This window comes from Panicum virgatum, chromosome 5N (genome assembly GCF_016808335.1).
Source record: "Panicum virgatum strain AP13 chromosome 5N, P.virgatum_v5, whole genome shotgun sequence".
Classification (NCBI taxonomy): domain Eukaryota; kingdom Viridiplantae; phylum Streptophyta; class Magnoliopsida; order Poales; family Poaceae; genus Panicum; species Panicum virgatum.
In genome coordinates this window covers 42261347-42288214 of record NC_053149.1, presented here as the reverse complement: position 1 = coordinate 42288214, position 26868 = coordinate 42261347, and the positions used below count along the sequence as shown (strand labels likewise).

The 26868-nt window shown below is 41.6% G+C and overlaps 1 protein-coding gene across 1 annotated transcript; it reads left to right on the top strand.

Annotated features, from left to right (window-relative positions):
• The first annotated feature begins 636 nt into the window (after positions 1 to 636).
• LOC120673788 (probable V-type proton ATPase subunit d) lies at positions 637 to 4799 on the top strand. Its single transcript, XM_039954793.1, has 10 exons — positions 637 to 1102; positions 2009 to 2129; positions 2244 to 2351; positions 2442 to 2544; positions 2625 to 2705; positions 2821 to 2906; positions 3002 to 3061; positions 3149 to 3197; positions 4105 to 4239; positions 4372 to 4799. The coding sequence occupies exons 1-10, from the start codon at positions 922 to 924 to the stop codon at positions 4501 to 4503; spliced, it is 1056 nt and encodes a 351-aa protein (XP_039810727.1). The 5' UTR covers positions 637 to 921; the 3' UTR covers positions 4504 to 4799.
• Positions 4800 to 26868: the final 22069 nt, after the last annotated feature.

The window sequence follows — 26868 nt, the reverse complement described above, 5'->3', positions numbered from 1 at the left end:
ACATCGGGCCGTCCGTGCTTCGTGCCGGGCCAAAAAATCATGGCTTGTACCAGACTGTCGGGCCTCGGACTTTTTTTTTACATATATATGCACAAGGACTGAGGTAGGAAGCACTGTATTTTGGTCTCCGACAGGGAAATTCATCAGTAGGGATGCAAATAAGGCTTAGGATATAGGTACAATGCTTTGCAAACATATATACATGCTATCTGTGTTTCTCATTAGATTTATAACGGTAAAATTAAAATTAGATTCCAAACAAGTATCATTAGATCTATAATTCCAAACAAGTATTTGATGCTTTTCTCCATAATCTTATCAATAATAGTTTGACTTAGGATAATATTAAAATTGTACATTTTTAAGATGGATGAAGTACTAAATAGGTAGTTAATTTCTCACCTTGCTGGCTTCATTAGTGGTTCTCTCCGACTGTGCCTAATAGCATATAACTAACAATGGTAAATAATAAATCTATAAGCAGTTTAGCACGGTGAAAATTTTGAACACTTCGTGAAATTTTTTCGCCCCGTTCGGATGCGCTGGATGGCTGGTCCTGCCTTCTCACAAAAAATCAGCCGCTACAGTGCCTTCCGCTACAGTACAGCCAGCCAAAATCGCCCATCCGAACGGGCTGTTTGGGGGCAGCAACAGTTTCAGCCTTTCAGGCTACGGACTGTGAAAGCTGACGGCCGACGTGCCACGCCCGGATCTCACAAGCTGCTGCCGCGGCAACGAGTCCCTCCTAAATAACTCTTCTTCCACCGCATCCGCGCCGCGCCGCGACCGCGACACCACCTCCCGGATCTCATCTGCGACGACCTCCCCTCCCGTCCCGATCCGGCCTTCGCCCGCGGCGCGCCACCGCCACCGCCGCCCGCACCCCACACCGAGTTCCTCACGTCTGCGGCGGCGGCGAAGATGTACGGGTGGGAGATGCTGTCGTTCAACATCCACGACGGGTTCCTGGAGGCCATCGTGAGGGGGAACCGCTCGGGCCTCCTCACCGCCGCCGACTACAACAACCTCTGCCAGTGCGAGACCCTCGACGACATCAAGATGCATCTCACCGCCACCGAGTACGGGCCCTACCTCCAGAACGGTGAGATCCTCCTCCGGCCCTCCTCTCGCGCTTCCTGTTGCCTGTTGGGGTGTCCGAATCCACGCTGGTTATGCTAGGGCGCCGCGATTCGTGATCTGGCTTGCGCGAATTGCGATCCTGGTTGGGGATTCCGGGATGGCCCTACCCGCAGGGCCCCTTCTCGAGCTAGAACCCCGCGCATTGTTGTGCCCTTCTATTCTTCATTTGCGGATCTTGGAAGGGAAGCTCGTCAGTCCAGATCGCTTGCTAGTTGTCAGAATTTTCGACGACTCGCATAGCCTAGACCTGCTGCGATGCCTGCAAACCACTATTTAACCTGCATAAAAGAATCCTTTTAGTTGAATTAGGTACTTATTAGGGGATTTATTTTCTACAGTCCACTTGTTTTTGTGGGTCAATTGGTTTGGCAAAACCTATTCCAAATCATCACAATTAGCTTTTGCTTGGCAATAGATTGCTATACTCTTCATCTATTTGACACTTTCTGACATTCAGTGGATACTTTATAGATTTTTCAAATTGCATTTACATTTACATCCCTTGCTGTTAACTTATTCTACTGGGCTTCATTTTCACATATAGAGGATGTGGTATGTAGACTACGTAGTTGCTAAGGGACCCTTTAATGTGTCTGTCTCTGTCAAAGTAGAAGGTTAACATATAGCTTCTCTTATATCTACCATGGTTATGCCATGCACAATTTTTGTTGCTGTGCTAGCCTAAGGTATGGTATACTTAGTACAATTCTTTTCAAGAAGAATGGCAGGATTCCTGCCTAATCAACAAAGTTTTGTGTTCAGTCAACTTCATGTTGGCAATTTTGTTCATAATAATATTTGCAGCACATATGCTTTTTCAGTGCGTTTTTTATAACTATACTGGGAACTTATTTCTGGTAAATTGCAGAGCCTTCTCCCTTGCACACAACAACAATTGTGGAAAAATGCACTCTTAAACTGGTTGATGAGTACAAGCACATGCTATGCCAGGCTACTGAACCACTATCTACATTCTTGCAGTATATAACGTAAGTGGCCAAGTATTGTTTGGGTGCTTCCTTTAAATAATTTTCCTGTACACTTGTTCATATTTCCTGCTCTAGTGCAGTAGTTTGATTCTCACAGGATAATGCTTTTCACAGGTACGGGCATATGATTGATAATGTTGTCCTTATTGTAACCGGGACATTGCATGAGAGAGATGTTAATGAACTGTTGGAGAAATGCCACCCATTGGGCATGTTTGACAGGTATTATTGTTGTTTCTGTCCCTTTTTTTATCGATTGAGATGTGCCAAAACTCAGAATGCTAATCGTTTTGCCTTCTTGCTGATCAATAGCATTGCATCACTTGCTGTTGCTCAAAATATGCATGAGCTTTATAGATTGGTTCTGGTCGATACACCCTTGGCCCCATACTTCTCGGAGTGCATTACATCTGAGGTAAAAACTGCAGCTATCATTTGCATTCCAGCAAATATAAATGCATCTTCGTTTTTTTTTTCATAACAGCTATTTTCTAGGATCTGGATGACATGAATATTGAGATTATGAGGAACACTCTGTACAAAGCATATCTTGAGGATTTTTACAAATTTTGCCAGGTATAATACTCAAATATGGTGATTTTTATTATGTTTTTTCAATATTCTTAATATTCTTTTTGATTATTTCTTTTTTATTTTGAAATTATTATTATTATTATTATTATTTGTATAGAAACTGGGTGGTGCTACAGCTGAGATTATGTGTGATCTCCTTTCATTTGAAGCCGACAGAAGAGCGGTTAACATTACAATAAACAGGTACAGTGCTGAATTGCATTTCCAACTTTGCATCTTTCAGTTTACATGCACGGTTGCCTTTATTACAGTCCTGATTTCTATGTTTTTTGTTTCAGTATTGGGACCGAGTTGACAAGAGATGACCGCAGGAAGCTGTACTCCAACTTTGGTCTATTGTAGGTTTTCTTTGAAAGCAATACAAGCTGCACTTTTTTCAGTATGTGCATGTTTTTCATGGGAATGTGATATTTTGATGCCCCTAGGTATCCATATGGTCACGAGGAACTGGCTGTCTGTGAAGATGTTGACCAGGTTTATCTCTAATCATGCTTTAAATTCAATGCAATCCTTTTTTACTGTTTAAAGCACATCCTGCTATAGTCTGAACTATTTGAATCCATAAGCAATTTATTTTGTGTTCTTAGTGGTTAAGCTCTACAGTGATTTTGTTATTATTAAAAGAGTTCTGTTGGAGGGAAAAGACCAGCAATATTGAACCACTCCGAAGCTTATTAAAACAAAATCCTTTAGACTAAGAGTTCATCCTGTAAATGGAAAACAATGGTGTTTTATGGAATTTCCATGTCAAACATTCTTTCTGACTTCTTGTCTACGATAAATTAATGACACTAATATAATATGTTTCTTGTTGGATTTTCTCTATATACTTAGCTGAAAATACAAAATAGTGTTGTGCAGAATCTATTCAGATGGGCCATATATGTGTGATCATCATATGCCAGTCTACCTTTGTCTTTCCTTTTGCGTTACCATTCATCAGGTTAACAAAACATATATTGATATATTATTAATTAAGCATCATTTTCTTGCTTTTTAGGACTTTCTTTTTCTTTCTGGCATCATGTTATGAATATCATCCTAGTGTTGATTGTAATTTTACTGCTGTGGACTTCCCCACCTGAAAGTTAGGGCCTGTTTGGATAGGAAGAATTGGGATCCAAATGCTTTAGGGGGATATATATAGTGTATAACATATATACATTGCTTTATGGCAAGTTACACACCTTTGCACCTGCCTCTAGATTTCACGCTCTTCTTAGGGGGATACAAAAAAAAACCCCCCTCAAGTGCAGCATTTAGGTCTTATCTCTGAAAACCTGTTGTCTTTGAAGATGGAATGCTTCTGCAGTGCACATGCTCTGGGGTTGCCCTGTTAATTTGATTGCCATAACACTTTGTTTGCTTGTTAATCATGCAGGTGCGTGGTGCAATGGAGAAGTACCCACCATACCAGTCAATTTTTTCCAGGATTTCATATGGAGAAAGCCAGATGTTAGATAAGGCCTTTTATGAGGAGGAAGTACGGAGGCTATGCTTGTCCTTTGAGCAGCAGGTATATTTTCTGATTCGGATATGTTATAAGAGTTGCTTCGTGCTGTTATTACAAACTTGCTCCCTGAAATTCAGAGCTATTCTCTGCTCATTCATGGTGCTATCTTTTGACAAATCTTTTCTTGCCTTGCAGTTCCACTATGCTGTTTTCTTCGCTTACATCAGGCTACGCGAGCAGGAGATAAGGAACCTGATGTGGATCTCTGAATGTGTCGCTCAGAACCAGAAGTCCAGGGTCCACGACAGCGTCGTGTTCATCTTCTGAGCACTCCCACGGCACAATATATGTTGTACAAAATGACCGCTTTGATGATGGCACAATCAATTGCACCCATTATAAACCTGGGACTTAATATTATGCCTATTCCCCCTCGTTCCATGCGGCAGAAAGAGGCCAGACCTGGAGTCAATGTGTTATTTGTTTTGTAGTAAAAAATATAAAGGCGTGGTTATCTGGTACACCGAATAAAATCTTGTCTATTCTTTAGAATAAGCGAAATCTTGTGTATTTTGGGACAGAGTTACACAGGCAATGTGCAGTTTGCTTTCAATCTTTTGTCATTCGTTTCTGTATTCCTTTTTTTACTTGGAATGCCTAGATGCTATTTTTATGGTTCTGTGCAGCTGCATTCGGGTCGCGTTGCTGGATACTCCGTAATAAAATGTAGGATGAAAACTCCCTCCGTAATAAAATGTAGGATGAAAATGTAGGTATCCTTGTGTTTTTAGACAGATTATGAAGAAAAGAAAGAATGAATGTATCCTTCAGTTAATCAATTGTTTAATTTTTAGTATCCACATCAAAATTAAGAAAATTAGAATGCCTTATTTACTCCCTCGGTGCACTGCAATTGATTTTTTTTTACAAAATTAGTATCAAAATTAAGGAGATTAGCATGTTTTTTTGTCCAAATAGCTCTAGGATACTTTATATTTGGGTACAAAATTTAAGGGAACATATCAGGTGCAAACCAATTTTTTCATGCAAACTCCAATTTAGGTCACCAGATCAACATCCAAGGGGCATGGGGGATTGAGTAATTTTACAATTAATTGTCCGCCCTTGAATTGGGTAATCATATTTTTGCAAATCCCCCCTCCCAAACCCTCTGTGCACCCCTTAGATGTTGATTCGGTGGCCCAGTTCCCAAAATTTAAACATCTAATACCTTACAATTCAATTCAGGATGGAGGGACTGACTTCTGTACGGCCTCTAACCTAATGCAAGGCAGATTGAGGCTTTGGTTCTTCGTGAGCAGTCTCTGGAAACCGGTGCAGCTGGAGGCAAGCCTCCCCATTTCGCAAAGCGATCATGAGCGAGAAAAAGCGGCTGCGTGACGAAATACATGGATTAATCCTGGAACTCTTTCAACTGGCATATGCGTCGATTAAAATTGGACGGATCGGAAGGAGTATAACGCTTCCTAAAGCCAAACCATAAGCGGCCTGTTTTTCTCAATATTCTGGCTCATACATAGGGATATCGGGTTTCTTAAAGAGAGCTGCCTCCTCCGCGCACGGGAGCGTTTCCGGGTACGGCATGCCTCCTGTGCGCACGGGAGCATTTCTCGGGTACAGCGGGTGTACGGTGTTCTTTCCCAGCTGCTTACATTCAAAAAAATTATACCAGCAGGGAATAGTTGGTCACTGTGTCAGAGGCCATGTTTGGTTTACCCGTGAAAACATTTTCATGAAAATTTTTTGGTACTTTGACCACCAATTAAGGGTATTAAATAAAGTCTAATTACAAAATTACCTCCACAAATATGGTACTGTAGCAGTTACTCTAACTAATGAGGCCTTTGACCGTACGATTAGTGAATACTCCCTCCTTCCCCGTTTATAAGGCATGGTGGAACATGACACGGTCTTCTAAACAACACTTTGATCATTTATTTATCATATATTATATCACTTTTGATTATAAACTTATAATCATTGTAAAATATATTTGATTATGAATCCAATCATATGAAATTTGCATTATAAAAATAAAAATTTAATAGTCAAATTATTGGTCAAAGATGACAAGGTTTGAATCTTGATATACGTGTATGCCTTATAAACAGGGAAGGAGGGAGTAATTGAGCGTGGTCACTGTAGCATCACTGTAGCCAATCATGATGAAACTTGAGTCATTAGATTCGTCTCGAAAAGTTACACTCATCCCTAAAAAGTTTTTGCAAATAGACTTCATTTAGTACTCCATGCGGATATTCGTCTTTTTGTGAAGTTGTGATGAGACCCTTAACCAAACATGGCCAGAGAGCAGGAGCGATGTGCCTGTCCCCTAGCTGTCTCGCTCAGTATACATCCTGCAGTGTCGCCCCTGACTGGCCTCCCACGCAAAAAAAAAAAACGGTCGCTAGACTTGTGAGTTGTGCAGACAAGAAAAAGTGACCGGTGGATATTGAGGTCTTATTTGGGAGGGCTTCACCTCCAACCACCTACTATAGCAGTACTGTAGATTCCTGTGGCGTGGAGCCGAAGAAGCCACGTGTTCCCAGCTTCACCGGCTTCTCCCCTTCCACAGTTGACTGTAGCGTGGAGCTGCATCATTTGGGCTCCGTGCTACAGTGCAGCACAGTTCTGCACAGTGCCGAAACACTGTAGCAGGGAGCTGGAGTCGCACCCGCGGAGCCCTTCCAAAGAGGGCCTAATTATATTAGCCCACTTGCAGTTGTTTTTGTTGAGAGCAAGGACAATAAAACCCCTTCCATGTCATCTAGAGACATCACTTAGAGACATATACTACACTAATCTGTATTTTAGATTGTCTCTTGTGGGGCATTGGAACTTTAATTTTTTTAGATACAAAAATAAATGAAAGCTCATGAAATGAGTGCGCAAGAGATAGGTTGGGTTCCAAAATCGACTCTTGTGTTTTGTTTCTCGTGCTGAAGACGTCTCTTACATAAGAGCTCATAATACTCTCTCACTTTATTTCTCCCTTATCCACGTAGAACTGTTGCTGACATGGACAGGCTAATAAACCTTTACCTACTCTGAAGGAGCGAGAGCTGTGACCGGGCCCAGCAGAGGGGACGGCTACAGTCGCTTCATGCTGTTTCAATCCGCGCAGGCTCTAAAATATTTAGTAGCTACCAATGATGATCATGAAATGTAATATATATGGCTTCACATAACCTACAGGCTGCACATGCCATAGTCAGCCATACAAATGTTGTTGTTTTCTTTATGGAACGCCATACAAATGTTGTTAAGAACTTAAGATATTTACATTTGACCTTATGATAAGTTTGCTATTTCAAACATTTCTTCTAATGTTTCTTCAATTGCACTATACTCAGGCCGTGTTTAGTTCGAACGCAAAATTTTTTTGCGATAGAATCTTACTAATTTGAAGTACTAAATGAAGTCTATTTATAAAACTTTTTGCACAGATGGGTTATAAATCGCGAGACGAATCTAATGATGCTAATTAATTCATGATTAATCAATAATGAGCGGATGGTTACTGTAGCATCACTGTTGCAAATCATGGATTAAGTAGGCTCATTAGATTCGTCTCGCGATTTACAGCCCATCTATGCAAAAAGTTTTGTAAATAGATTTCATTTAGTACTCCATACATATGTCGAAATATTTGATGTGACGTTTTTTTGTGTTTACGGGGTTTATAGGATGGGAACTAAACATGCCTCATGTTTACATGAACTATAAAAGAAAACTCTAAATAGGGCGCGCAAAGCGCGCGTCATGTTCTAGTATTGTTAAGAGTCGATCCACCGCTCGCTAGGACGGACGAACGAAGTTGGGCCAAGCCCACACCTAGGGCCACTTGGTGGTCAGTAGATAGGAAAAAACTAACAAACGAACAGTCGCGCTGGCTGCGGAACTTTTTTCATTTTTATATTTTTTAAAAATTAAAATTTCAAAAATATATGTCCGTTTTCAAATATTTCAAAAATATACTCCGGTCGCCCTCCCATAGGGCGACAGGCCCAATGTGTAATTTTTTTTTTCAAATTTGCAACGAAGTCCCTGGAGAAAAAAAGGGGACCTGTCGCCCCCCCAACGGGCGACAGGGGCCTGTCGCCCACCCCTCGGGCGACAGGGCCCTGTCACCCGTGGGGGGGGGGGGGGGCGACAGGCCCCCCCTTTTTTTTCTCGGATTTTTATTTTTGCAGGGACCTATTTTGAGCTATTCGAGCGTGTATTCGTCATCATCGTCGGCAAGATCTCGGCCGCTAACTCCTACCGCACGTAACTTGTCCTTCATTAAATCACGGAAAAAAATCGCAAGAACTTCCCTTATTTCACGAGCATTATGGAACCCACAAACATAATAAGTTCACATAAATAATATCTATAAAAACAAATGACAAGTAACCTACCACAATCATAAACATCGGATACAAATAAGCGGTCCACAACTATCTCATTACAAATAAACATCATATGCATCTAACCACCCCTAGGGCGTCGGACTCTCTTAGCCCTCTGCTGGGCACGGACATGTCCCTCGGAGTAGGTGAAAACATCCGGAGACCTCACCTGTCGCTCAGGACGCGCAAGGGGCTGCGGTGTCTGCTGCTGAGAGATCCCAAGTGGTGCTCCTCCTAGCTGTGAATACCCCAAGACATCGGGGTCACCTTGCGCGGCAGGCTCTTCTGGACTCAAGCTGTCGAAGTCGTCTAAGGTGAATGTCTCGTTATCTGGTCGAAAGGAGGAGGAAGAAGGTCCGGCGCCCGCATCGGGGTAGAATCCTACGCAAAAAATGTGGATGTTAGCGTACGCTCGTATATTTCGTAATGACATGTAGAAACCGAAATACGAAACATAAATTAACCTGTGTAGGCCGGTATCTGTGGCCCCGGTACCATCCCTGGATACGGTCCGCCAACTGGTGCTGTCCCTCTAAACATTCCAGTATGGCCGAACGCAGTAGCTGGATCGTATCCTGTATGTGATATTAGTAAATATGTAGGAACACTTGATGTAATTTTAAAGAGATATATACGTTACCTGCACTTGGGAAGAACTGCGATGTCGGCCCGTGCATGGTCGACGGACACGGGAACGACGACGAGGCCTGAGACGACCCGTGGCTGTCTTCGTACTGCACACGGCTTCCGAAGTTGTGCGCTACCTGACGCAACTGATCACGCTGCCTCGACCATGCCTCTGTCTGCTCAAACTGGGTCATTGGGGATCCGGCACGTACCCTCGTCAGGTAAGTCGAGCAGTCCGTCTCCATCATGTTGCAAAGGCGAAGCGGCACCAATTCAGTAAAGTTACAAACACATGAATTATCTTATGAATATGATTATATATATATGCAAATATGATCAAGAGACTCACCGCGCCAGCTAGTGCCTCCACGTGGTGCCGGGCATAGCCATCCTGAGGCCTCGCCTGGTGTGGCTGCGGGTGAGTGTCAACAAAAACCAGACGAGCCCGAGTCCGGGGTAAGTACCAGGTGAGGTAAGCCCTAAAGGAGCTATTTGTGTGTGGTCCTGTTGGATGGACCAAGTGCTCGTTTGCCTGTTCCCATTGGTCCACCCACGGCTGGATCTTGGTGAGCCAATCATCAGAGCACGGCAAGCCACTCCTTGACAACCTACAAAGTGGACCACGAAGAATCGTTAGATTCGACACGAATGTATGAGCCAAGTTCATTCATAATTACCTGTGGTCCTGGCGACTGACACGCTCCAACGCGGTGGGCACCGGAAACTCCTGGCGCTGCCCAAACTGTCTCCTGACTCTCCAGGGGCAATATGCCTCAACCGCGATGTCATAAACCAGGACGGCGGAAGTAAGCCACAGGCTCGCATTCGCGGAGCAGTGCGAAGACAGGCCTGCTGGTGCACGGGTAGCCACAGCCTCTGGGCTGTAAGGCTCCCAGACAACGTCCTCGGGCGTCAGCATGTCGAGCTCCGAAACAAACTCAGGATATGCGCGTTTAACCCGCGCATGTGCCCAGGACCTCTGCATTCCGAATAAGTAAAATTAAAATTGCGCTAATACATCATGTAACAATGAATAACAAAATTAGGTTTGTTGCGAACATACCTGACGCCAGATCCAGATAGTTCCCATAGTGGGCCTCTCGTCCTCCTCGTCGCCGTACATGCCCCCGTGGTAAGGCTCGTGGCTGACCAAGGTGCGACCAACGGCTAGCCTCTCGTACGACCAAAGCTGTAGCAGTAGTGGGCACCCTGACAGGATAGCGTTCCCATGTGTCTTCATGCACCCATCGCAGAGTCCACGGTAAGTGGCTGCAAGTACCGCCTCACCCCAGCTGTAGGGCGGTACGTCCTCGTCCCCATCCGCAATCTCCCGTGCATACGGAAGGAGAATCCTATCGACCGAGCTGCCATGAGTGTTGTTGAACATGATGTAACCAAACAATCAAAGTAGGTACGCCTCCAGCGATCTGGTCACACTGTACTCGTCGGCATCCGCAGCCAACAAGGCAGGCTGCATAAACAATTAAGATTAATGGTTTCAACTGGCAATGGAACATGTGAATTGTAACAATTAAATTTATATATGCAATGAATACGTACTGTAAACTGTAGGAACCAGGTCTTCGAAGGACCTGCTGCTCGCGGGTGCGGGTTGATCGGACCTGCTTCGTCCACGCGGTCAACCAGGGCAAAACGGGCCTCCAGCTCATCCTTCCACGAGGCCGCCACCACACGCGGACCTACAGCCTCCCCGACGATAGGGAGGCCGAGGAGGTAGGCCACGTCCTGCAGCGTAGGAGTCATCTCCCCACACGGGAGGTGGGACGTGTGTGTCTCCGGCCTCCATCTGTCAACGAGCGCCGTCAGGAGGGATCGGTCGAGCTGAATAGGCCCAACCTCGACAAGACGGCTCAGAGTCAGTAGGCCGCCCTCACGTAACCTGCAAAAAAACAAAAAATGTCGAAACAAAGGAATACCGGCGAATACAAAAGTGATAAACAATAATATTTCATTACATACCGGTCACACCAATCGTGGTGTATAGAGATCGCCTCGCCGGGTGGACGAGGACGTAGCACCTCTAGGGCTCGGTGCTCAACAGCTGCAAAGTAAGACCTGTGGCTCGAGTCGATCACTGGGTCTAGCAAGGAGTCCATCTCCATACCTGCATTCAAAAATATATGAGAACACATAGGTAAATATATATTTCATACAAACTGGACACATAAATACAATAATACTTCATTACATACCTGCCATATTTCATTACTACATATTACAAATAATGAAATACAATTGTGGATCATGACACCGAATGCCTTCCACGAGCAATTCTCGCCGATGCTCGTCTGAACGTAGGAGGTGCTCCATCTCTGGGATTTCCGGAAGGACCGACGTCAGCAGCATCGTGAAGTGCATTCTGAGGACACTTCTTGTAGTTGTGACCCAATGATCCACATTGGCTGCAACGCTTTTGTGCCTTGCTTGCTTCCGACTCGTCCATACCATTCCGAATACGACGTGTCTGACGGCGGCCTTTGCCTTTCTTAGTGGCTGGATCAGGAATAAACATCTTATTCTCATTATCCTGAGTGAAAGGCCCCACAATTCCAATCCCGTATACCTCATGTCCCCATGTGGATACAGCTGCTTCCTTGCTGAAGTACGGTGAAACAAATAGTCCTGGCTGTAACGCAGACTCTGCACATGCCGCAATGAGATGGGAGCATGGCATATGCAATAACTTAGGCTTCATGCAGGAGCAGAATGCTTTGCCATCAACTGTAATCAAACTCTCCTGTACCACTCTATCTCTACGGATACCACGACCACTTCTATCCTTACATAGAACCTCAAATCTATGCTCCATTGTACCTGTGGATATGACGCGGTGCAGTTTTGCCTTTTCAATCTTCTCTTGCATATATTGTGTCACTCTTTTGCAAAACTGAATTTGGGGGTTGCTGATGTTTATGCTTGCAGCCGTGTAACGCTCTCTGAAATACTTCATGCACCCATACATGATGAACTCAACAATTCCCACAAGTGGAAAGGCACGACAAGAACGCATAACCATATTGAAACACTCTGCATGGTTCGTTGTCTGAATACCATACTGTATTCCGTTGGTATCATAAAGGAATGACCATTTCTCCTTAGGGGCACCTCGAATCCAGTGTGAAAATGGCTTCTCAATTGAATCCCTAGCCTCTGCAGCCTGACTCGTGCCTGCTCCTGATGCCCTTACCTTCACTAGCTCTGCAGTCAACTGATCAAGCATATGCCATAATGCATTGAATTTTCTCTGTTGATTTTGGGTGCACATCCTCTTAAACAGGTTCTTAAGATCCTTGTTCTTGAAGTGTTCATAGAAGTTTGCACCCATATGCCTAATGCACCACCTGTTTTGGACATCAGGCCATAATGGAGGCGTTGTCGCAGTTCCACGTTGCAATTTCAGTATTGATTGCAGGATACCTGCATGCCTATCACTAATAAGGCACACATCTGGACGTGCAGCAACAACATAATTCTTCACTCGTTCAAGGAACCAATACCAACTGTCTATGTTCTCATTCTCAACAAATGCAAATGCGAGCGGAACAATTTGGTTGTTGCAATCTACACCGATTGCGGTGAGTATCTGACCTTTATACCTTCCAGTCAAAAATGTGCCATCAATGCAGATCACCGGAAGACAAAACTGAAATGCTCTAACAGAAGCACCTATGCAAAAGAAGGCTCGTTGCATAATTCTTTGTCCCCTAGTCACGGCTGGTAAAAGGTATGTGTCATAAAAGCTTCCAGGATTTCTAGCAGCAACCTGGGATAACATACGAGGTATGTTATCATATGATGCCTCGTATGTGCCGAACCGCATCTCGAACACCCTTTGTTTAGCCCGCCATGCCTTCAAATAACTGATGGTGTACTGGTAAGTCTGCTCAATGTGTCGAATAATCATTTTTGGCTCATAATTTAGGTTGTCCATAATAAACCCATACATTTGCTTTGCAACAAAGTCGCATGATATATTGCGATGCGAGGGAATAACTTCTGACAGCAAACAAGTGTGCTCTGTGACAATGGAACATTTCCAGTTTGACTTCCATTTTCCCTTGAATGCATGTACTCGCCATGGACATCCAGCATTCACACACTTCACCTCATATTCTTTACTGCCAGACTTCACGACTCTGAATTCTCGTTTCAATGAGATTGCCCATAGTCTCACAGCATATTTTACGGCTTCAATGTTTGGATATGTTGCACCTTGCACTACCTCATTCCCTCTGTACTCCCACTCCTGATTTCGTACATCTTCTGCGATATGACTGCCAAAATCATGTTCTTTCCACTCTTTTGGCAATGAGTACTGCTCGTCATCAAATGAGTCCTCACATTTTTCCATCTCTATTGCGGTTTGGTCTTCTGCCTCCATCTCGTCCACAATGCTATGTATCCTCTCTCCCTCATCAGCAAGGCCCTGTGGTCCCATGTTTTGGTTCTCTGTCTCTTCTGACTCATCTTGCTCAACATAATTGGTCTCTCTTCGAATACTCGGAGTTCCTCGATCTGCACAATGTTGGATTTCATTTTGTGTCTTCTCCCGGATTTGAACAAGAATGGCCAGAGGCCACCCACGCTCTAGAGCTGCTTGCATGTACTTCTGCCAGTCATCAGTGCTGTGTATCATCATTAATTCTCATAATTCACTTTCTACCTCCCAATTAACAAGAGACTGGACAGTGATCACATGTGTCAACGGATCAACATGGAACCCACGCTGCAGCCACTTACATATGGAACCAAAACTCCTTTCCAGAGGTTTATCTATGCCGCTAGATGTGCGCTTAAAGGCAGAAAGATCTACTCCATTTGGCCCATACATAACATTGTATTCACCATAAAATACTTGAAACTGCATTTTGCTCGACATATCTGTATATCACATAATACTTATCGAGTTATACTCTTTACTTCACTACCTTATTCAATAATCCGTAAAAACTAAGTATGGAATTCAACGACAACGTATAAGTATTCATAACTACGTGATGACTCTCGAATTCTATACTGCATATGCCAAATTCTATTCTAAATCATAATTAATTTATAAACATGTCTCTAATAGCACTGCAATTGTAATAATAAATGCGTAGAACTAATTTTCTAAACTAATTTACTACTACGTAACTACAAACTAAAGTATCATTGAACTCCTACTTAAATGGATCTACTATAGCACTAATTAAATTAAATTACTCATATTTAAATACGTAGTACTTAAATATAACAATATTTAAACTAAATGTACTAACCTGCAGATCACAAGTGCTGAATCCGGCAGGGCTTCGCCGCTTTCTTTCTCCTCACTCCTCTCTTTTTTTTCTGGATTTTTGGTGGAATTTTCGGGCTCAAATGAGGAGGAAAGGGGAGGGCTGGGGCTTTTATAAGGGGGGGCGACAGGCCCCCTGCCGCGACTGTGGGCCGGGCCCAGCGGCGGTCGCCCGTGGGCCGGGCGACAGGCCCCTGTCGCCCCTCCCAACGGGCGACAGGGCTTGTTTTTTTTTTCTCCAGGGACTTCGTTGCAAATTTGAAAAAAAAATTACACATTGGGCCTGTCGCCCTATGGGAGGGCGACCGGGGTATATTTTTGAAATATTTCAAAACGGACATATATTTTTGAAATTTTATTTTTTTTAAATATAAAAAAGAAAAAACCGCCTAGCTGCGTAACGCGCGACCCACTCGATGTCAGGTCGGCCCAACAAATTAGTATGAATTTGTTACGCCACGACCTGTTATCCCTCAATCTTTTTATGACAGCGCTACAGGAAGCTTGCACCTTCCTGGCGCCCCCCCTCCCCTTCCTCCCTTTGCATACTTTTTAGTATTGTTTGTCTAAAAAAATATTTTATCTCTCTCATGTTATCTCCGTTTAGAGAACCAATTTCACCGTTGTTCCACACGACGAGATGAAAAAAAATTAGATCCCACTTGCATATCTTTTGTTGATGTTTTACATTAATAGCAACTTATGTGATGACTTGCTCTCTTTTTTAGCAACTTATGTGTATATTGACTTACTGTGGTGAGAACTTATGTGTATAACAACTTTTGTTTTGTGCCAACTTATATGTATGAGTGTATGATATATTTTATTTGTAGTAATTTATATCTTATATGTATAGCAACTCATGTGTATAATGATTCTGTTTTTGACATTTTTATTTTACATATGTGATAACTTTAATTTTTATAACAGTCTGATATAAACTTATGTTTATAACAACTTACTCCTTTTTTATTACTGATGTGTGGTATTTTTTGGAAACTTATGTATATAATAGATTTTATTTTTGACAACTTATGTTTAACATAGCATATTTTTTGTGGCAAATTTATTTTTATGACAACAAATAATTTTTTTTCTAGTAACTTTTATCCTATGTGTGTAGCAACTTATGTGTACAAAATCTTCGTTTTTTGGCAACTTATGTGTATAATGAAAAGAAACTTGCTACCAACACAAAATATCTTCAAAATATATTCAAATGAGATTTAGTTTTGTTCGTCTTATTGACTAGAACACAACCGTATAATTGGTATTCAAAGCAAAGAGAGTACGAAGGAGATAATTTTTTTTATAGAGAAGGTTCATGCTTAAAAGACTTGCACATACCAGCTGTACGTGAGGTAGGAAGCAAAATTGAAAGGAGGCGGGGGCGCGCGCTCTGCGTCCGCACAACTAGTCACGCTATATTCTGATCCCAGTAGATAATTTGAACTTGATGTAATGAATCTCTTATTGGGGAGAATCCAGCCCAACGTCAAGGCAGTGGCTTGAGGCGTTCATCTGCCACTTATCATAGTCTATAATTTTCACTTCATTATGTAATGACCCGGTTCGGGATAACGGTTAAGATACTCTGCAAGTTAAGTAAACCATACCTGCTAAATAACTCTCTTGTGCTTTCGTCCTCACTTCGCGCAAAAGATTGCAACCGGAGTTACTAGCTTCCCAGAGACCGGCTATTTAAGCTGGTTCAACTGCCTCTCGTTTCTCAGTTTGGAACTAGGCACTGCCCCGCGGTGCTACAGTAGCATTGCTACAGTAACCGCGCAGCCCAAGTGGGCCATTCTACACATTAGCACCCAAAGGACTACTCTCTCTACACACACTCCAGTCTCTCTCTTTTTTTTTTGTCCGAAGTCAATAGGGGGAGGCCCCTACCTATCTATATAATCTATATAGATGGCACCTACTAACTATTTCTCTCTTCATGTAAGGTGTCCACATCATTCTCAACTAAGTGTTCCACTAACTTCCAATCTTTTCATGCAATCTATTCATATTTTCATATTAATTACAAAAATGTCCATATCATCTATACTATGTACGTGCAATACTTTAATCTTTGATCTATTAATATAATTCATATACATACGCTATTTTTCATCACATATTCTTCTATAATATGATGAAATATTCTATTGGTGTTTCTTCTATTAGTGTATCAATTTTCACCAAATCTGATAAATAAAAAATGTCCATGTCATCTCTACTATGTATAATACTTTTAATCTTTAATCTATTAATGTAAGGTCATATATATATATATATATATATATATATATATATATATATATATATATATATATATATATATATTCTCATCACCTATTCTTCCATAATGTGATGAAATATTCTATTAGTGTTTCTTCTATTAGCTTATCAATTTTTATCCGATCTGATAAAAAATAATATGCAAGTAAAATTCGTATAATCTATTTCTATCAACATGCAAGCTATATATCCACATCATATAGGAATCCATGATATCAGTCGCCACATCACTAACCACTAGGACCATCTATTTCCACTGATTTTCTGTGAATGTTGCCATGCAACCACCTTAGTGTTTCTACTTTCAAACTTCACCTTAAAATTTTATGTAAGAAATCTCGTAGCAACGCGCGGGGTATCACCTAGTTTCTTATATAAATTTAATCCATGCCCGTTCCACGATGAGTTGAACTGAAACCTACTGAATGCTACTCGACACTCTAACCACTAAGCTAGATGCCCATTTGTTACCCAATCTCTCTTATATGCATCCACCCCCAATCACCTTTCCTTGTTTCCACTTAATGGTGGGATCTCATGATTGCTTTCTAGCTGGGCAAGAATCTAGATGCTTAATTTGTTTGCTTGTTGTCTGCTTCAGTGGTTGAGCTTTTGTGCTTTAATTCACCAGGCCAGGCGAGATGAATCCTCTATCCATCCCTAACAAGGTTAACTTTGTTTGGCAAGAGTAGGCTAGAGAACCATACTAATCATGCCCCCATTGTTCCTAAGAGCTTGATGAGTTCTAAACACTTGTAGGTGGGTGTTCCTCGGCATATGGCACATATATGTTTTCCCCCTTACACACAAACAATGTCATTGGTTCCCCACCTCTTCATTTATTTGTTGTGTATGGTTGGGGTTTAGGAGGCATGAAAAGGAAAGGAAGTGGGGCACACATAATGGCATGAATAGAAACTACAAAATGTATGGGTCATTTAGTTCTGTTGGTTTGGTTCTCCTCAATAGGAAATAATGGTTTCTGCACATATGGTTTGTTCTTTCATTTTAGCATGTGTATCCGCTTAGATGCATTCATCATTTCTACAATTTTCTATGAACTACATCTGTGGATGAACTACACTCACATCCATTGTGTCCATACTATCATGACTATTTACACAATGAATTTTATTTCTTGATTTTTTATGATGATCTATCACCAATGTTGCAATGCTTATGGAGTTTACTACCATCAAGATCTCATTGTTGGGTTAGGAAGTCGCGTGGAGATGTGATTTGGCATCCTACAACACATCATCGATTTCCACCATTTACAAGGTTATCCTTGTGCATGTACATAGCTTGATGTCACTCAGTGTCAGGCGTCACCCTTACTTCCTGGAAGGAAGGATTGTTCCTACTTCGGTGCATCACGCCTTACTTCCATAGGCACATGTGCAAATGATTTCTTTTGATCCATTTGCACCCACTGACAGTTTGATTTAATGGCACAGTGTTTTGGTGGTAGAAGAGTTACGAGTGCATGTGGGGATGGACGCTTGGCTGAAACAAAGTGCCCTACACAATTGAAATGAATGCCTTCCATAAGTGCATGAACATTCAAGAATAATATCTTGAGAAGTCAGGTTCATAGATCTTCTAGATGGAAGGAAAATGTCCATCTCTAGGTTTGCGTTCATGTCCATAGACAGATGCAGAAAGTGGGTTATATATAGAAGTGAGGTTGATGAGCTGAGGGCTGGCAACAAACTTTTATGATATATTTACTAATTTGGTTTATCAATCTGTTCTTCTTTTGGTTATAACACACACACACACACACACACACACACACACACACAGGGATATAGGGTAGAAAAACAAAAAATTTCTACCGCATAAACCAGGAAAATTGCTGTTATAGATCACGGAATTACCACTAGACGCGTGGGTGCGGAACTTCTGTAGCGCGTCGATGTCGTGCAGATGGAAGCCGACAGTGTAGTTGCGAGAACCTCCTCATGAATGGCTTGTCCTTGTGCAGCAGACGCGGCACCTCTAAGGTATCCACACGTACGGGAAGAAGCATCACACTCCGTACTGCTAGATCCGCAAGAGCGACATAGGGCTTGGTGCACAGGAGAGCGGGCAGCAGGGAATGCAGCGTCGAAGGGGGGGGGGGGCGGTGGACGACCAAGAGGCTTGGATTAGGGTTTTGGGCGCCCCCCTCTGTTTATATAGCCCCTGGGGGCACCCCCTTAGGTGGGCCCTTGGGCCCCACCTTGGGCGTCCCCTTTGTGCCTAACGAGGCCTATTAATGCACCTAAGCCCAGTCTAATTCGGATCTCATTCTTATTAGGCTTCTGGCCCCTTAAGTTTGTGACCCTATGGGCTCACGCACGAATAGACATAGACCAAGTAATCCTACTTGCCAATAGTTGATAGCGGTCTCTAGCAAGACGTGTCAACTTCTATACGCATGCAAATCATATCTGACAAGCCATCATAATCTTATACATGATGTTCTTTTTGCCTCACGATATTTTGTCTAGCTCCAAGCTGACCACTCTTTCTCGATCCTGTGATTCGGAATCTTTGATTAACTCTTAACCCTAGCATGGCCATGCATTTCCTGATCCGATCATTGAGGGGCCTAGAGATATCTCTCTCTTGCAGAGAGGGGCAAAATCCCATCTTGACCGACCATGTCTCACAGCATGCTTCTTGATAAACTCAAAAGCCATCTTTATAACTATCCAGTTACAGAGTAGCGTTTGATGGCTCCTAAGTAAGTTGGTTCACATCTTGAGTACATGCGACAATCTCAGGTTTCAGGACACATCGTACATATTACGTAATGAGAAATCATCATCTCGTGTTGGGTCAGTTCAGTCTCATGTCCTACATGAGTCCACATTATTAGTTTGACATCCCATGTCCATGACTTTTGTGAAACATAGTCATCAACTAATCCATGTGCTAGTCTAATATTCATGTGTGTCCTGATATGAACTCCGACTAGGAACATCTTTATAATAACCATACAAGTAAAGAGTTTCACAAACAATTCACACAATTGTTAATCAGTACAAGTTGCCTTTTATGGATATTCAAGGAACACTTTATTAATCATGAATACAAGGAAATATGATCATCTCCATGATTTCCTCTAGGGCATATTTCCAACAATCTCCCACTTGCACTAGATGTCAGACCCGGGGCAGCGGGACTGCTTATAGGCATAAAATGTTCTAGAGCAAGGGATAGATCATGGATGTACTTTACCTCTTTTGTAACTACCCGAATAGGCGTAGAACTAGCTGCAGTACAAAGGAAACTACCCGATTGTGTTGCAGTAGGACTCCAACTGTATTCGGCTAGGACTTTCCATGTAACCCTGTCCCCCCGGATATATAAGTGCGGGCAGGGACCCCCTCCAAACAATCATCAACACCTAAGGCAATACAAACAACCATACAGGACGTAGGGTATTACGCAACTCGCAGCCTGAACCTATCTAAATCTTTGTGTTCCTTGTACCATCGAGTTCCAGAGCAGTCGAACCCTACCTACAAACCTTACTGCTAAGGGTATCCCTGAGCAGGCTTGGCGGTAAACACAAACACTAGATTCAATCTATAATGTATCTAATACCCATTGCCCTTGTATGCGCCTCATGCTTGGGTTGTGGGAGAGGTTTTGTCAATGGATATGAAACTTTCAGGTCCGTGTGTATTTTGCATATCTTGATCTCACCCCGATCGATGAACTTTCGAATGAGATGAAATTGCCGCATAACGTGTTTGCTCTTCTGGTGATTCATTGGCTCCTTGGCTTGCACAATAGCTTCAATGTTGTCCCAATAGAGATCCAGCGGGCTAGAGGCATTTGGAAACATACCAAGCTCAATAAGGAACTTCCTTATCCAAACACCTTCCTTCGCAGCTTCCAAAGCTACGATGTACTCGGTTTCTGTTGTAGAATCGGCCACTGTCTTCTGCTTGGAACTCTTCCAGCTAACCGCGCCACCATTTACTTTGAATACGAAACCGGATTGAGACTTTGAATCATCTTTGTCAGTTTGGAAACTAGCATCGGTGTAACCTATTACAACGACCTCTTCCTCACCTTCATAGACTAGGAACACATCCTTAGTTCTTTTCAAGTACTTAAGAAAGTTTTTCACAACTGTCTAGTGATTCTCACCTAGATCAGAATGGTACCTGCTCGTAATACTTAGAGCATAAGAAACATCTGACTGGGTACTTATCATTGCATACATAATGGATCCAATTGCCGAGGCGTATGGAACCTTACTCATGCACTCCCGCTCATCAGCCGTTGAAGGACACTGAATCTTGCTAAGATGTATGCCATGTGACATAGGCAAGAACCCTTTATTTGCCTCTTCCGTGTTGAAACTTTTCAACACTTTGTCAATGTAAGTATCTTGGCTTAATCCTATAAGCCTCTTTGATCTATTTCTAAAGATCTTAGTGCCCAGTATGTATGCTGCTTCCCCTAAATCCTTCATTGAAAAACTATTTTTCAGCGAAGTCTTTACGGACTCAAGCATAGGAATTTCATTTCCAATCAATAGTATGTCATCCACATACAGGATTAGAAATGCAACAGAGCTCCCACTTTCCTTCTTGTAAAGTGTTCTTACATGAACTCCGACTAGGAACATCCTTAGAATAACCATACAAGTAAAGAGTTTCACAAACAATTCACATAATTGTTAATCAATACAAGTTGTCTTTCATGGATATTCAAAGAACACTTTATTAATCATGAATACAAGGAAATATGATCATCTCCATGATTTCCTTTAGGGCACATTTCCAACAACACAAACACACACACACACACACACACACACACACACACACACACACACACACACACACACACACACACACACACACACACACACACACACACACACACGCGCGCGCGCGCGCGCACACACACACACACAACTCTATATATTGTAGGAGCCAGATGCGGTTAGTGTGCAAGTAAAAATATCAAAGTGATTATGCCTGTTGGTGATCGTTTTCGTATGCATTTGACCACTAGCATTCTTGGGAAATTCTATGGATCAAGTCCAACAAATCCTTTCAAATTATATTTTATTTAAATCAACTAGTTTCACAAGCTTTGTTGAGTATTTCACTTCATCTAGTTACAGTGAAGCCATGTTGTACTTACTCTTCAAAAGAAGTAGTTGCGAGTAACTCAACTACTTATAGTGAAGCCATGTTGTACTTAGAGGAATGAAGTTAATTTGAGTTCCAGTGACTTCCTTGTCTTTCTTGGTAACGTGCACACTTTCCTTTTACTTTAGTTGTACTTGAATACTTGCTTGGTGTAGTTTTGGGTTCCTTATTTTTTAGTAGTTAGCTTCGCTCGACCTTATCATAACTGCTCCTTTCATGGAACCCGAAAGAATTAGTAATCAATAGAGAGGAAGAAATTAAGTGGTACCAGAGGGCAAAAGTTAAGAAGTTACTAGAAGGTGACTCAAACACCAAGTATTTTCAGCTGATTGCTAATGGTGGTAAAATCAGGAAATCGATGACCTATCAGGTATAAGATGGGGAGCATATAATAAGGGGTGATGAGCAACTAAAGAAATACATCACCATATATTATAAAGGTCCCTTTGGTTCACAAGATAATAATAATTTTAACCTGGATGCGACTCAGATAGATGATATTCCCCAAGTAACAGATAATGAAAATGAGATCCTAACTTCGGAGTTCATAGAAGCAGAGGTGAGAGAGGCTATTTTTCAAATGGAACATAATAAATCTCCATGGCCTGATAGTTTCCCAGCTGAATTCTATCAGGCATTTCGGGATACGATTAAGGGTGACCTAATGGCGTTGTCCTCTAAGTTACCTCTCTACAGCCTCAACTTTGGAACAATTATCTTACTTACAAAGTGTAACAAAGGTATCAAAATTTAGCAATATAGACCCATCTGTTTGCTTAATATTAGCTTTAAATTCTTCACAAAAGTAGCTACTAATAGAATCTCAATGGTTGCACAGAAGATTATTAGTCATACATAGACTGCTTTTCTTCTTGGTAGGAATATCATTGAGGGGGTCGTTGTTTTACACGAAACCATCCATGAACTACACAGGAAAAAATAAAGTGGAGTCATCTTTAAAATTGATTTTGAGAAAGCTTATGACAAAGTAAAATGGAGTTTCATCCAACAAACACTGAGAATGAAATGTTTCTCACAAAAATGGTGTGAATGGATCAAATCTTTCATCCAAGGGGGTCATGTGGGAATCAAAATCAATGATCAGATAGGACAAAACTTTCAAACATTGAAAGGCCTGAGACAAGATGATCCACTATCACCCATTTTGTTTAATATTGTTGTCGACATGTTAGCTATCCTAATAAACAAAGCTAAGGATGAGGGTTAGGTTACGGGGATTGTTCCTCATCTTGTAGATGGCGGCTTGTCTATCTTGCAGTATGATGACGACACCATCCTTTTCATGGACCACGATATTGAAAAAGCAACTAACATGAAGATGTTATTATGTGCTTTTGAGCAGTTATCAGGTCTTAAAATTGAATTCCACAGAGTGAAATATTTTGTTTTGGACAAGATAAAGAGTTGGAACAACAGTACTCAAAATTATTTGGTTGTCAATCTGGGAAGTATCCTTTTAGATATCTTCGCATTCCAATGCATAGAAAGCTTAGCAATGCAGATTGGAGGATTGTAGAGGAGAAGTTTGAAAAAAAAATTAAGTAGTTGGAAAGGGAAGCATATGTTGGTAGGAGGATGGCTCATTCTAATAAATTCAGTCTTAACTCGTTTAGCCATGTTTATGTAATCCTTTTTTTAAGTCCCAAAAAGGGTACTTGAAAATTGGATTACTATATGTCAAGGTTTTTTTTGGCAATCTGACAAACGTAAGAAGAAATATCGATTAGCCAAATGGAGTATTCTATGCTAGGCAAAAGAAATTGGTGGGTTAGACATTAAGAACCTTGATATACAAAATAGGTGCTTGTTAAGTAAGTGGCTTTTTAAACTTATCAATGAAGAGGGAATTTGGCAAAGTTTATTAAGGAATAAGTATTTAAAGAACCAGACTATTTCTCAAGTGGAAAAGAAACGGGGGGACTCATTTTTGGGCAGATCTCATGAAAGTTAAAGATACATTCACGAACTATGGCTCCTTCCAATTAAATGATGGTAATCAAATATATTTTTGGGAGGACAAGTGGTTGGGCAATCTTACACTTAGAGAGCAATATCTTGCCCTTTTTAATATTGTGCAGAAAAAAGCATGCGATTGTAGCATCATTATTTGTACCTCCCAATGTGTCCTTTAGAAGAACTTTGACAGGTCATACACTTTCTTTATGGCATGATTTGGTTGCTCGCATTAGTTATGTTCATTTAAATGATAATACTGATGTCTTTCGTTGGAACCTGAATTAATCTGGTATGTTTACTGTTAGCTCAATGTATAATATACTTATTAGCAATGGTAATGTATAGTTTGACAAACATTTGTGGAAACTAAAAATACCCCTTAAAATTAAAATATTTATGTGGTATTTAAAGAGAGGTGTTATTCTTACTAAAGACAATCTAGTAAGATGGAATTGGAATGGTAACAAACAGTGTTGCTTTTGTTCTAGTGATGAAACTATTCAACATCTCTTTTTTGAGTGTCATGTCGCAAAGTTCCTATGGAGAGCCGTACAGTTTTCCTTTAATTTACATCCGCGCCTCAAACCATTACTCATTTGTTTGGTAATTGGCTTAGGGGCATTGGAACAAAGATAAAAAAGACAACTGTTAGTAGGAACATCTGCTTTATGTTGGGCCATTTGGCTTAGTAGGAACGGTGTGGTGTTCAACAAATCTCCAACTAAAACTTATTTGCAAGTACTATATCGAGTACTCATTGGCTCAGACTCTGGGCACAATTACAAAGGCGTGAAGAAGACAAGAAGGCGGTTCAGAAGGTATATCAAACCATGGAGGTCCTGATCATGCAGTTATTTGCCAACAATGATTGGAGGTTTAGTAATAGGATTGATTTTTAATAAGCATCTTCATCAAACTTTTGGATTGGCTATGTCGTCTTTTATAATCATGTCAATGTGTGATCGTAGATGGTGTGCTGTAAACTTTTTAATAAGCGGTTGTAGCCTCTTTTGAGGCCAAGCCTAGGTTTATCTAAAAAATATTTAGAATATTTCAGTTGGAGTGCATGTAGGATTGCAAAACTTCATCGTGTTGTATCAAACTCCACCCCTACTAGCCCTTGTGAACGACCTTGGACCCTAGGGGGGAGGGGGAGCTTATTTCTTGTTTCTCTCTCTTCCTTTCTTCTTCCTCCCCTTCTTCCTCCTCCTTTCTTCTAAAAAATGGAGGGGACAAGGGGGGCTCCATTGTTTGTGGGATCTAGACCCAGTGGATCTGCCTCTGGAATATTCGATTGGATTAACCCACAATCAGCCACATTGAAATTTATATGATGGGGCAATAGTCTAGTTTATACAAAAGATATACATAAAAAACTAACTGAGAACATGTCTACAACTCCTGATTCCAAAATTAACGGATACTTTAGTTTTCAAAACCAGATTACCTAGTTTTAAATCGATTGCTCCACTATAAAACTAAAGCATGTAAACATTTCCCAATCAGCATAACTTTCTCACTTGTACTCCAGACTAGCAATCCATATATTCATTTCGAATCTGTAAGGGCTTTGTTATAGTGAACTCAAGGTAAGATTGGAACAAGAGATTGTTTGATCAGTTTCCTCATGTAGTCCTCTAGTCTCATGCATTTAGAAGGTATATGATTTGAATTCTTGAGAACCGTACCTCTAGAATTAGAAATCAGAAGACTCCATCATTATTAATTCCAGCCTTCAACACAGAACACCCTAAGACATCTTGTACTCGTAGAATGGGAAAATACATGTACTGATTAATCATGACGGCAGGAGACAAGTCAGAATTTCTTGCCAAGAACCGCCGAACCGGCCTAGCGGAAACTCAACCTGATGACAGCTATACATTCTGAAACCATATTCGAGTTTGACGGAAATACTAGTGCCAGTGCAAATCGAAGGCAACAGCTAGCATCATGTATGTATATGCTGCTACGTTATCCTCTTCCTGTTCGTCAGCGCTGACTACTTGCGCCTGAAAAAAAATTGATGGCCATGGACAAGTCAAACTCAGAGGCAGAAAAAAAATTCGATTTCTTGTATGGTCGTGAACGAATTCCAGTTAAGCTGTTTCATTGCTTAATTAATACCTTTTAGTGATGTAGACGGCACTGTTTTTGTTTTATACATTCTTTTATGCTAACTGATGAAGGGCCGGCGTCGAAGGCCGCGAAAATAGAAAGTTTAGCGTGCTAGTCCCTCGCATCACAATTTAAGGCGGACCAGAAAGGTTCAAATACTGTAATAATCTTCAACTAGAAATTACAACTTTTGTGATTTTATATATGATTGTGATTTTATGAACATTTGAAAGTACTATATATCTCTTAATTAGCATGCATGTACACATCACCGTGAACCCTACGCGCAGGAAAGATAAGGGTGAAACGACCAAGCAGGCCAGGCGTTCATCGTACAATGGTGTTAGCATTATATATACAAGTATTTGAGGGATTGGGAATCAAACTAAGACTAGTTTTGCAAACTAACCATGCATGCCCAAGTTAGATCACGCCATTATATTATTTTGTGACAAAGAGTGTAATTCATGTTCGAGTCATGTTTATAATAAAAAGCATTTTCCACGTGATTCTTTTACCAGGTTGCACGCACGCGCGCCTTGTTACAAGCTCAATGGGAAATGGGAGGATGGATGCCTTGTTGCAGTTGGTCGCCAACAAAGACCAGTAGTGCCGTGCCGCATGCTAGAACACATGCACGTGCTGACGTACATGCACGTCCGTGTGCTGCCGTCGGCTGAGATCGGCGAGTTGGCCTAAAATTATGTGGTAGCAAATTAAACAACCCTCAAATGAATCAAAATTACGTGTAGCACCTTTTTGAGAAACTTTATTTGAATCTGGCAATCGGCTAGACAGGGAC